Here is a 12,562-nt window from a genome sequence, read left to right on the forward strand (position 1 = left end):
GTGAATGCACCATGTGGGTGTCTGGAGAGAGAGCTCTGTTCCCCCGAGCAGGGGGAACAGCCAATGCAAAGGCCCTGAGGTAAGACCAAACTGGACACATTCTAGAAACGGAGAACGCAGTGGGCTGGAGAATAGTTGGCCGAGGGATGGGGGGATTATGGAAAGAAAGGACAAGAGGGAAGCCCAGAGGCCACCGGGAGAGTCTGCCCACTCTCAGGGTGGGGCGAGCCACTGGGCACTCTGAGCAAAGGGCGGGTAGCAATCCATGGTCCCAAAAAGCCACCTCAGCTGCTGGCTGGCACATCATGCCCACAAGACTGTGGCCACAGTGTCCCACACGATAGCCATGAAACGTGTGGCCGCTGACCGTGTGGAACCTGGCCTGCTCCACCAGGGAAGTGCCATTTTAATTTGGTCTCATTCAAGCCAATTTCCATTCAAATAGCCACCCGAGGCCAGGTGACCACACTAGACAGTCTGGGGGACAGAGGGCAGGTGGTCGCACAAGGGCCAACTATAGGGGCCATACCAGAACCAGGTAACAGTGGCCTGGACACGAAGGGGCGGGCATGTGAGGGACTTGGGGCTTGATGTGGAGGCAGAGCTGATCCGGCTGGCAAGGAGGGGTTCAGCCAACATCCCCTCACCCACATGGAGCAGCCAAGGCAGGGCAGTCCCAGGGGCTGGCGCACAGGAGCACGGACGGTCAGAGGACACCGTGAGCCCCGCATTCACGCCCAGCCCCGTCACCGCACCCCAGCACAAGCAGGGGCTGCCAGCCCCCCTAACCCCGACTGGGGCGAGGGCCCTTCCCACAGGCCTGGGCCTCACACAGCGTGGGGGGCAGAACAGCGGCCCCAAAGAAGTGCGAAGCCCCAGGACCTGGGCTGTTAAGTCACGCGCTAAGGGGCGCTGAGGTTGCAGGTGGGGTTTAGGCTGCTCAAGAGCTGCCTTAAGCGGGAAGAGCGCCCAAGGTCCCCAAGCTGGGCCCAAAGAGCCTCGGGGGGGTTGGAGGAGACTCAGAGACCAAGGGGGCTGGGACAGAGGCGGCGAGGCTGCCGCGGAGAGGACGGTCGGAGCAAGGCACTGTGAACCCAGAAGCGCCAGATACTTCCAGATGCCAGCAAAGGCAAAGGCTCGACCTCCCCTGGCGCCCCCTGAGGAACCAGTCTGCCGCCACCTGGATCTTGGCCCGGGCGGACTTCTGACCGCAGAACCGCCTGGTAACCTGGGGTTGTTCCAAGTGGCTAAGACGGTGGGAATTTATTGCGACAGCGAGAGATACACACCGCACGTTGTTTTGCAAATTATCTTTCTGCCGCCCTCATTATCTCGGGGTTAATGGGATTATCAAGAGTACAGAGGCCAGAGATTAAGCAGATAAGCCCTTTGAGGATACTCACGCCCCCACCCAGCACTCGGGGCGACACGTACTGAACCTGCAGGTGCTGACGTTCTGGACCCCAGATTGCAAGCAGGGGCAGAAGCCCTCGTTGGGCGGGTACACCGACCCATTGGCGAATAAGGTGTTGGGGGCCACGAAGCGGTAGGTGGGGATGCCCTCGAAGGTCCCCGACTCCTTGTAGATGAGCTTCAGGGACCTGCAGGGCACAGATGGGGTGGGGTGATGCCCGGCGGCTGCAGCAGGTCCCACTGAAGGCACCCACCGTGGGCCGCCCCTGGCCCCAGGCACCCTGGCCCCCCTCCGGGGCCTGCCGCAGCCTCCCCAGCCACGCCCATCCACTCTCCACCCCCAGGAGCTGGAAAATTGGAGTGGGGTGCACCACGCCCCCCGCTGAAATCCTGGCGTCATTCGCCTCCGGCTGGTCTGCAGCACCCAGCGTGCTCAGGCCCATCTCGTCCCGGCTGCGACCCCAGAGCTGCAGCCCCAGGGCCTCCCCCGGAACGGGGCCTGGCAAAGGCCTGCCAGGAAGGCAGCTGAGTCAGGGAGCACAGCGTCAGATTCCCAAGGAAAGGGTCTTCCCAGCGCGGCCTGAGTGGAATGGAGAAGGCTCTAGAACCCCTCGGTCCTCTCTGCACCGTTCAGCCCCCAGCAGGCTCCAAGGCTGGGAGATGGAGGGCCGAGGAGGGGCCTCTGGAAGTGCCAGCATCCAGATGGAGCAGGGGGCCGGGGGCCACCTCTGGGGCCCGCCACGTGCCTCATTCCCAGCCCCCCGAAACCTAGACCGCTTCCTGCCCCTCCTCCGCCCCCCACGACCAGCAGTGTCTGCAGCCCTGCATGGGGTCAGCGTGGGGTTTGCTCTCTGCCACATGACCAAAGAGAAGTCAAGGCAGGCCAAAGGTAGAGCCAAAGTGCACCCACAGGGCACCCCAAAAGCCGTGAAATCCAAACCCCTGGGCCCAGGAGGCCCCTGAGCCCCACGTCAGAGCCGTTACCGGCAGGCCTCAGGGCTGTAGAATTCCAGCGAGGACTCGGGGGTCATGAACGGCGCCCATAGCTGCCCTGCCGTTCCGTTGATCATGTTGCACTGGTCAGAGCGCCAGTAGTTGACCTGTGGGGCGCACGACACTGCACTTAACCATACGGCCTGGGACCTCACGGGCGGGCCAGGCCCAGGAGCCCCAGGGAGCCTGGTTGGGGCAGCACCCTCCCCCCGAGCGAGCCGGGAGCCAGCACAGGAAGGAAAGCACGTAACAGCACCACGGAGGCCACCAGGAGGTGTCACAACAGTGGTCGCCCTGGAGGGGCCAGCCCCAGACAGAGAGTAACAGGCCGTCCCCCACCCCTGCTGCTGGCTCAGGCTGCCCCTTCAGACTCCTGCACCCCTGCTGCTGACTCAGACTGCCCCCTGCACCCCTGCTGCTGACTCAGGCTGCTCCCCCCCAGCCCCTGCACCCCTGCTGCTGGCTCAGGCTGCCCCCCCCCCCCCCCCGCTCCCTGCTGCTGGCTTGGGCAGACCCTCCCCCCGCCCCCTGGATCCCTGCCTGTGGCTGGGGCAGGCATGTGCTTTCACGCCCCACGCAGCCACAGAGAATCTAGTGGTGTCCATCCAGGACGGCTGGGACCAGTCGCTAACAGTGAGGTGGCCACTCCAGGCAGGAATCAGGGTGCCATTCACCCCTGCCCCTGGTCTCTGCAGCCACCCCCAGGGGGAGCCTGTGGGAGGGGCCAGCCAGCCGAGGCACCCCCAGTTTCATGCTGGTTGAAGAAAGGCCACTTAGAGGGCAGAAGCACACAGGATGACTTCAGGGTGTTCAAAGGAGGAAACAACCCGCGTCCTGAGCAGGCGCAGCTGGACGGACAGTGGACCGGGCCGGCGCCGGCCCAGAACCCCGCCGCTCTCTGTGGCTTCGCTGTTGCCGTCATGTCTCCTGCGCTCAGTGTCGCTCCTGCTTCACCCCCACGACTCCTCCGAGCGCAGCGAACGGTCTGTCCTTGGCGTGTCTTGAAACGTATTTGTAAACCAAGCAGCCAAGGAGGAGCGCGCAGCCCCTGGTGTGTGCTAGAGGCCTGGGAAGCGGGATCTGCTCCCCTCCCCTCCCCGCAAGTCCCCGCCCGGCTGTGTCCTCCCCCAGCACACCTTGCTGAGCCCGTTCCACTTGTCCACCTGGTGGATCCTGCTGAAGTCTTTGACCCCCGTGAACACGGTGAAGAGCCCGGAATCGGAGTTGTTGAGCTGTAGCCAGAGCAGACGGCACCGTGAGCATCGGGGCAGCCGGGCCCAGCGCCCTCCAGTCCGCCCATCGGCCCCTGCTCCCCGGAAGCACAGAGGACCATGGGGCCCAACGCCTGGGGACCGTGAGCAGGGTGTCCCCCCATGACAGCGTCCCTCCTAGAGAAAGTCCTGCCTGCCCCTGCCCAGTCAGGAGTCAGCCCTCCCCAGGAATGGTGGGGTCACGCCCACCCTGCCGCCCCCTGAAGGCGAGGGGCCCCTCCCATACATGGAGGAAGCAGAAGGGGCAGGTCACTTTGGGCAGAAGCTACAAAGGGCGTGCGTCCAGCACATGCCCCCGAGTGCCCACGAGATCAGCAGGTCACCCCGTCACCCACACGGACCAGGCACACCAGCGCGGAGGCCAGCCCTGTTGCTGCCGGGCCGCGCCTGGCGCGGGTCCTCACCGGAGCCAGGCTTCGGACCCCGAGGGCTTTCCCGAAGCAGGTTTCTGATTTTGAGCAAAGCCCTGCAAGGTGTGGGGAGGAAGGAGTGGCTCTGGGTAAGATCTAGGGGTGCTGCTGTGCCCCAGGAGGCCGGATGATGCAAGGCGGGCCCGCCTGGTGGCCAAGCTCAAGGCGATGGCAGAGGCAGGCAGCTGGGGCGCAGGACCCGTGTGGGGGCGGCACGCGTGTGCCCACTGCCTGCAGGGCTCACACCCGCACGCGAGCCCCTGCAGGCAGAGGACCAGAAAGAGGCCTAGGGAGCACCCAGGAGCTGGGGTGGGGCCCCAGCACCCTGCCTGGGGCAGCAAGAGTGCGCACGCCCATCTTTGCGTTGTTCTTGTCGCTGGATTTATCAACAAGGGATGCTTAGGGAGCCATGGTAACAGGCCCAGGGTACGGAGGCTGCTGGTTCCCACAAAGCCCCTTCCCCCCTTCTCCACACACACGCACACAATCCCCAGGCACACCAGCGGAAAGGCTGCGTTTCCCGGCTCCCCTGGCCGTCCGCAGGGCCACATGACTAAGTTCTGGCCAACGGGAAGTGGAAATGGGTTTTCTCCCTCCCAAAGAGGAGGGAGAAACAGCTAGAACAAGCTGTCTGAACCTCAAGCCCCTGCCTGCCCGCCATCTCCCACCGCCCCTTCCTTCCTGCTGTGGCGAGAACGTGGACGTGATAGCTGGCGCTCCAGCAGTCAGCTTGGCCCATGTGGTAATCTGGAGTCAGGAAACCACATCCTAAGGATAGCAGGGCACACGGCAGGGAGCATGACGCCACCGCAGTCTCTGATGGCCCGTTCGTGTGGGATTTCCGCCACACAAGATTAAACTCACTTTACAGATAGGCTGGAGACGCTAATAACTTTGACATGCTTACAAAGTTAACAAAATGCTTCTACCTGCCCCAAACTTGCCAGTCAACCCACACACCCAGAACTGCTACCCTGGTCAAGGTGTATCAGGTACCAGGTACAGAACCATGACCCTTGTCCTCTCCCCTCCCCTCACCAGGTCAGCAGAGCCCAAGAGGCCATCGGGCTACACTGACCCAGAGGGCTCCCTAAAACCTGTGGTTGAGAGGGCCAAGGTCAGGGATCAGAAGTCAGGGATCGGACTCTATACCAGATGGTGGCTCAATCACTGATCCTGCTGATTATTAGGCATCGAGACTAATAAAACGTTGGTAGCTCAGAGCAGTGCTGTAGTTGCCCTCGGTGAGCCGCCTCCGCGGCAACCACTCCCTCTTCTCCCAGGAACAACCTTCAATTATCTAAGGTCAGTCCCATTCGAATCCGGATCAAGCTTTAGCTGAATCCACCCCTAGAGTTTTCAGTTAAGCGATGCAATAAATCCTCTGTTCCGCAGCCAGTTTGAGGGAGGTTTTCTGCCACTTACAACCATTCTGCTGGGCCCACACCAACTCCAAAAGCAAGCTGGTAACTGGTTTCCAGCTGTGCCAGTGGAGAAGGTACAGGTCCTGAATGACTCCCGGGGCCACACTTACCTCTGCAAATAACCCGAACTTGCCCTTGAAGGGGAGAGCATTTGGGAAGTACTGATTCAAGAAGGTCAAGAGTTTGCTGTCATAGCCCCACATGATCTCGCCGACAGTGCGGTTCATGAACGCGTGCTCCCCAAAGGAGGTCAACATGAGGGTCATCATCACCTTCAGGGTCATGGGCTTATTCTCCATCATTGCCGCTGCGCCCTGCAGAATAAGGGGGCACCGTGGGTTCAAGCCTGGCCTCCAGCCCAAAGCCCAGCCAGAGAAATATCCGGGCGTGGGAGGGATCCCTGCAGTGGGGATGTGGGGCATCTTCGGTAACAAGACCGCGTGTGCCCACGAGGAGCCCCTCTTTCAGCTCCCCCGGCACACTCAGGCTATTAACTCCAACCCCAGTCACTGACATGGGCAATGGCTCAGGCCTAGCTAATCAGAAGCCTTCTCTCTCTAGCTGCAGTGATTGGCTTGGGAGCGTGCACATGGCGCAATCAGGATCCGCTAGCCATAGGAGACATTCCCCTGGGACTGCGGGGTAGAAAGGGGAGCTCCTCACTGCTGGCCCTGGACCTGGGAGTGTGCAAGGCTGAAGCCACCCTTTTGGCAGGTCTGCCAAAGCAGGGACCCATCCCAGATCCAGGAAAACCTGTATGCGCTCTGGATCAAGCCACACCTGTAGCCAGCCCAACTGCTACCCTCCCAGTAACGTGAGCCCACAAATTTAATTTTTGCTTATGCCAATTTGGGGCACTTTTTGTTGTCACATTGTAACCAAAAGAACCTTAATGAAGACTCTACTCCACTGCCTTATCATCTCCTTCCCAAACACCAAGAACCCCCAACAGCCGGTCTACCCAATATCTGAATATTTAGAATATAAGTAAATTTATTTTCTAACTTTTGCTTTTCTCTCAGGATACTGTCTTGGCACTTGGTTTGGTTTTTTAAAGGCACCTCATCCAATCGCCAGTCTCCTGCACAAGAGTGGACACAACCAGCAATTCCTAAATCATGAGCTACACGGTCTAGTCCCATGGGAACACACCTGGGTCTCCTCAACATAATAATTTGTTAAAGGTAATAAAAACATGGTTTGAAAAGAATCACAGAGGATATAAAATAAAAGTCCCTCTCCAACCCTGACTCTCCTTTTCCCATTTTCCTCCCCCAAGGCAACCCACTACGTTGGGTTCTTGAGGCTCCCTCTGGAGATAATCCACACCAGAGCTCAGCCACCATGGCCCAGGAGCCCACGCCAGCCCACCACCTGTTTTTGGACAGCCATGAAAATTCTATGAAACTCACACTTCAGTGTCCATGAAATAAAGTTTTATTGGCACACAGCCATGCCCACTTATATATGTTACTCTCTGTGGCTGATTTTGTGCTACAGCAGCTGCAACAAAAATCAATCTTCCCCTCAAAGGCTAAAATATTTATAACTGGCCCCTTACAGAAAGAGGTTGCCTGTTTGGGTCTAGACATGTAAATGTACATGTGTGTACATGGGTGTGTGCAAGCAAGTCTTTCTCTTATAGAAAGAGATGTGTGTTCTGCCCCTGGATTTTCTCCTACTTAACTATTCTTTAGGAACTGCTCTCCCCCAGTCCCCGCTGTCCCACCTCCTTTTGCTGGCTGTATACTATTCCAATGAGTGGCCATGCTCTGTTATCACACTGTAACTGCACGTGATGCACATATAGGTTCTGGCTGTTTGCTCTGATACCATGGCTAAAATGAACATCCTTGGGTGCAAACATCTTAGACCACGTGACCTTTTTTGGTCAATGACAGATTCTACAGACAACAGTGGTCCAACAGGCTCTACCATCTAGCCCAGGTGTGTGGTAGGCTAGACTATGCAGGTCTGTGTAATTACATCCCGTGACATTTGCCCGTGATGAAATTGCCAACCAATGCATTTCTCGAACTGTATCCCTGTCGCTAAATGAGGCCTGACCTCGTTTCATGCCGCTGAGCATCATTCTCCTGAGGGTCAGTTCCTACAAGCGCAATTTCTAAGGTCAAAGCCATATGCTTTTCCTATTGAAAAACACTGCCTTCCATCAGGATATGAGAATATCTGTTTCCTCAAATGTGCCCACTGGGCCCCGGGCATTACCGCAGGGTCGGCCAACATGACGGGGGCACGTGGGGTCACACTGACCGAGTGTCTGACTCTGAGTGAGGCAGCTGCAAGGTCCTGGGCTACATTTATTTCCACATCTTCTCTCCTGTCCACCCAATGGATTTGTCAGGGGGTATTCTTGGGGACCCCAGATGTTCTTAGGGACCCTGATACAGGCAGTAAGTGGTCCGCAAATGCAGGGGTCTCTGTCTCTCACCCACACAGAAGCAGAGAACAGCATGGCCTGGGGGTGGTCCCCGTCAGCGCCCCAGCAAGTACCCACTCTCGGAGATTTCCAATTTGTCAACTATAAAGGGCAAGACAGTGACTTTGTCCAGCACCCCCAAACCCCAGAGGTGGACACCTGGGGACCTGGGGGGGCCTCACCATGACCAGGATGTTGGGCATGACGATGTAGTCACTCTCGGAGCCGCAGGACTTGTCCCGCTGGAACTGGAAGCGGCGGTACTCGCGGTAGGACACCGTGTCGTTGTTGTTGAAGGTGATGTTGATTTTGTGCCGGAACTCCCTGTGGGCGTGGTCAGCGGGGTGTGGTCAGCAAGGACATGGTCAGCGGGGAGGGTCAGTGGGGACGTGGTCAGCGGGGACGTGGTCAGTGGAGCATGGTCAGCGGGGTGGGGGAGGGAGGCAGTGGGTCAGAGGCAGGGGCAGCAGGGATGGTGGGTGGCATGTGGCAGTGGGGAGGCGTGGGGGGCACGGGTCAGGGGGGACAGGGAAGGGGGCAGCGGAACAGGGGGCAGTGGGGTAGCAGGGGTCCCTGAAAGCCCACAGGGGCTTCTCTGGCAGGGCTGGGATGTCCTTGTGCCCCGGGCAGCACTCCAGCCAGGTTGGGCGGCCCCAGGTCTGTCCTCCCACTGCGGGCCAAGGTGCCCACGCCTCTGTGGGCCTCATCAGTCACCACAGTCTCCCAAATCACAACGTGCCCCACCTGGCCAAGCCACGTCTTAGCGAAGCCCACCACTCACCTCTAGACCTAGAGTATGCACCCCTCGGCTCCTCCTGGGCACTGCTTCACGCTAACATACGATTTTATTAATTCAGCTCCATCAGCCTCCCCAGTTTGACTACAAGCACCACGGGGATTCTTTTGCCCATTTTGCTCACTTCTAGGTCTCCTGTGCCTAGAGCAAGGACCCTCACCGAGCCCTGACTGCCTCTCCCGCCCGCTCCCAGCTCATTCTACCCGCCGCGCAGCCGCCCTGCCCTCCTCAGGCAGCACACCAGGCCAGCCTCAGGGCCTTTGCACTGGCGACCCCTCTGCCAGGAACACCTTTCTGGGGGCTCACTCCCTTATATAAGTGGCCGGAGGGCAGTTGTAACCACCTACCAGGGACACGCAAATGCACATACACCCCCCTTTCCCTGCAACTTTCTCTCTGTAGCACTTAACACCCACGGTCAGAAGACACCTGCATTTCCTCATTGATTTTCTACATCCCAGACACGTAGGATGTCAGTTCTGTGAGGCTGGGATCATTGTCTCGCTCGCAGCTGTCTCCCTAGCACCTCGACAATGGCTGGTACATAGTAGGCGCTCAATAAACACACTGATAAATGAATGACTAGGGCAGAGCTCTTCGACCCTGCAACAGCTCCGACCCTGTGTGCAAGTGCATGCAGCCCCCTCTCTTCTTCACACACATCCCCCACCCGTCCCTCCGCTGCCTTGGCACCCCATAAAGAACCTCTCCAGCACCATCATGTTCCCCTTCTGTACCTGGCCCGCTGCTGGAACAGCCGCTGGGGCTCAGCACAGTGGCTCCAGCCCAGCCCACTGAGCCCCGACCCTGGCAGGGCTGCCACCCCCTCCAGCCTCACCTGTACACGTAGGGCCCACGCTCCTGCACCCACGGCTTCTCGCCCTGGAGGACGTCCTTGGGGTTGAGGATGCTGAAGAAGTAGACGGACAGGTAGAAGGGCACCGGGATCTCCTTCCACATGCTGAAGGACAGGCTGTTGGGGTCGATGCGCACGTTCTGTAGGGATGAGACCAGTGGTGAGGAGGGTGTCCGCACCCCACACACAAGCCCCCCACACAGCCCCAGGACGGCTGCCTGAGCCGGCAGCCCCCACGGCACTTCAAGAAAGAGGCTCCAGGGGCAGGAGGGGTGAGAGCACACTCCCCACACGCCACTCCAGAGTTCACATAAACAAAGTTAATAAGTAATAGAATGTGTTTCCATGACAACAGCCTGATGGGGAGTCCCAGCAAAAGAGGGGTCCACACCCCATCTGGAAGAGGCGGCTGCCTCTTGTGCCATACAGTGCTGTGTGGGTGCATGGTATTCACTTATTCACTCACTCAACACTTATTGAGTGCCTACTGCATGCCGAGCACATGGCTTGCCCCCGCACCCCCCCCCCCAGTTCAATGGACACCCGCCCACAGAACTCTTGGGCAACCGGCTCTGTGTTTGGGCTGGTGATGATGGATGCATCATGGATTCTCTCTGGGCCTCGGTTTCCTCACCCACAAAGTAGGTGTAAGGACAGATCCTCCTCTTAGGGCTGATGTGAGGGTTAAATGAGCTCTCAGAGGGCAAGTGCTTAGGGCAGGGTCTGGCAGGGCAAGCGCCAAAGGCCAGCCACACAGCTGCCTGGCAAAGAGTGACCCCCGTGCCGTTGGCAGGCACAGACTTTGCCCTGCTTTTGATCGGAGAGATTTCTGGCGGTCAGACCAGATCAGAGACAGCTGATAGATAACAGCTTGCTCTGGCCAAGCTCTGGGCCTAAGGAAATTGATTCTACCCCCACCCTCCCCTGGGGTCAACGATCATGCCCAGGAAGAAAAGACAGAGAAAAGGCCAAGCAAGGCAATCTCCTGTGGGACGACACTCCCTCGTATCTGATCAAACAGACCCTCCCTGCCCATTCCTGGACAGCCGGGAAGGCAGCCTGGAATAGAGGGCATGTGAGCTGGACATTGAAAAAGTGAGTTGAGCTTTTCCTGGACAAGAGGCTGGAGAAGGTGTTCCTGGTAGGATGGCGGGAGACACGGCCGAGGCACAGGCTACGAAGCCTTCCAAGCACAACTTAACTAAATGTCGACCAATAATGAATAAGTTTTTAAAGCACATTTTAAAACACCCCAAAAGCTCATCGACAGGTGAGCTACCACATATCCAAACAGCAGAATATGACTCAGCAACAAAAGGAACCAACTACCTACCGATAAACGCCAACACGGAGGAGCCACAAAAGTATCATGTTAAATTTTATGAGCCAGAGAGAGAAACTACATGTGATTTCATGTAAAGGGCATTCTGGGGAAGGGACAACAAGCCAGATCAGGGGCTGCCAGGGGCTGGGGTAGAGGGAAGGCCCGACTGTAACAGGACGTGAGTGACGACTCCTGGTGATGGACATGTCCCAGATCCTGATTCTGACTGCCTCACAGGTGAGCTGTAAACATATGATAAACCCCAGTAAACTGTAAGTTGAAAAGGATGAATGATCTGGAGCAATCTTAAAAACATTATGCTGACATTTTTGACAGTTTTGAGAGATGACTCATCTACATAAATTCACCCACTTATAAAGCATACAATTCAGCAGCTTCTAGTACATTCACAGGGTTGTGCAACCATCCCCACCGTCTAGTTCCAAAATGTTCTCATCACCCAAAACAAAACCTTGTACCCAATCATGCCCCCAGTCAACCTCCGGCAACCACTAATCTATCATCCGTCTCTATGGATTTTCTGGACTTTTCAGATAACTGGAATGGGATGAGTCTTGAAATGCGTCAATAACACTTTCTAAAAAACAAGCAGAGATAGAAAAGATCAGGGACTTTTTTCACTGACCGTAGGGCTCTCCCGGCTCACAAATAAGTCGGCTCCTTTTCCCATGTAGTTTGTAAAGAAGGAAAATAGTCATCACTTGTTTTTAAAAAGGATGCATATGACGGGGCCTCTCTGGTGGTGCAAAGGGTGAAGCACCACACTATGAAGCAATCCGCAGTCTCTGCAGCACGAGTTCAATCCCCGGTCGGCCAGGATGCAACCTACATGGGAAAGCAGACCTCTCCTGTCTCCCCGCTGCTCCCCTCAGCAGTGTATTTCAGTTTGCCTGCCTGTTCTGTTCCCCACTCTGTCTCTGGCGATTCCTCTCACCCCCCACCCCCTGCATCTCTGGCCTATACCGCAGCTCTTGCATGCATAAATAAATAAATATTTTTTTTTAAAAAAAGGATGCATATGAGTTCACCATGTGCTTTGCAGGATTATTCACAGCAGCCAAAAGGTGGAAGCAACCCAACTGCCCATCCCTGGGTGAATGAATGAATAAAATGTAGGCTTTTCACACGGTGGAATTTTATCCAGCCTTAAAAAGGGAGAAACTTCTGACACATCTTAGAGTATGGAAAACATGGAGGACATTACGGTGAGAAGAATAAGCCAGACACAAAAGGATGATACTGTAGGAGCCCACTTACATGGAATAGTTCGTTTCATAGAGCGGAAGTAGCTTGGCCGGGGCCAGGGGCTGGGAGGGGGTTGGGGAGTTAGTGTTCAGTGGAGACAGAACATGACCCTTACAAGATGGAAAGAGTCCAAGGCTGATGGGGGTGAGGTTTGCACATCAGTGTGTGTGCACTTCACGCCCCAGAACTGCACATTCAAAAATGGTTAAGATGGTCAATTTTATGGGATGGGCACTTTACTAAAGTAAATTTTTAAAATTGGGAGGAAAATAGGTGAATTAGATCCCAATAAAACAATCTGAAAGGCCATGAATATTAGCATATCAGAGTCACTATATGAAAATAAATCCAGGGTCCAGAGGGGAGGGT

General features: G+C 56.9%; 1 protein-coding gene across 1 annotated transcript in view; it reads right to left on the minus strand.

Annotated features, from left to right (window-relative positions):
* Positions 1-12,562, minus strand: part of SCARB1 (scavenger receptor class B member 1) — a 59,055-nt gene that overhangs the window by 15,853 nt on the left and 30,640 nt on the right. Inside the window, exons 2-7 of the mRNA XM_037511316.2 lie at positions 9,586-9,743; positions 8,134-8,275; positions 5,622-5,825; positions 3,543-3,638; positions 2,398-2,513; positions 1,435-1,601 (exon numbers count right to left, since the gene is read on the minus strand). Coding sequence (XP_037367213.1) covers positions 1,435-1,601; positions 2,398-2,513; positions 3,543-3,638; positions 5,622-5,825; positions 8,134-8,275; positions 9,586-9,743 — 883 coding nt within the window. The remainder of the gene's footprint in view (positions 1-1,434; positions 1,602-2,397; positions 2,514-3,542; positions 3,639-5,621; positions 5,826-8,133; positions 8,276-9,585; positions 9,744-12,562) is intronic.

This window comes from Talpa occidentalis, unplaced genomic scaffold, assembly GCF_014898055.3.
Source record: "Talpa occidentalis isolate TD23 unplaced genomic scaffold, MPIMG_talOcc4v2.1 talOcc4.14, whole genome shotgun sequence".
NCBI classification, from domain to species: domain Eukaryota; kingdom Metazoa; phylum Chordata; class Mammalia; order Eulipotyphla; family Talpidae; genus Talpa; species Talpa occidentalis.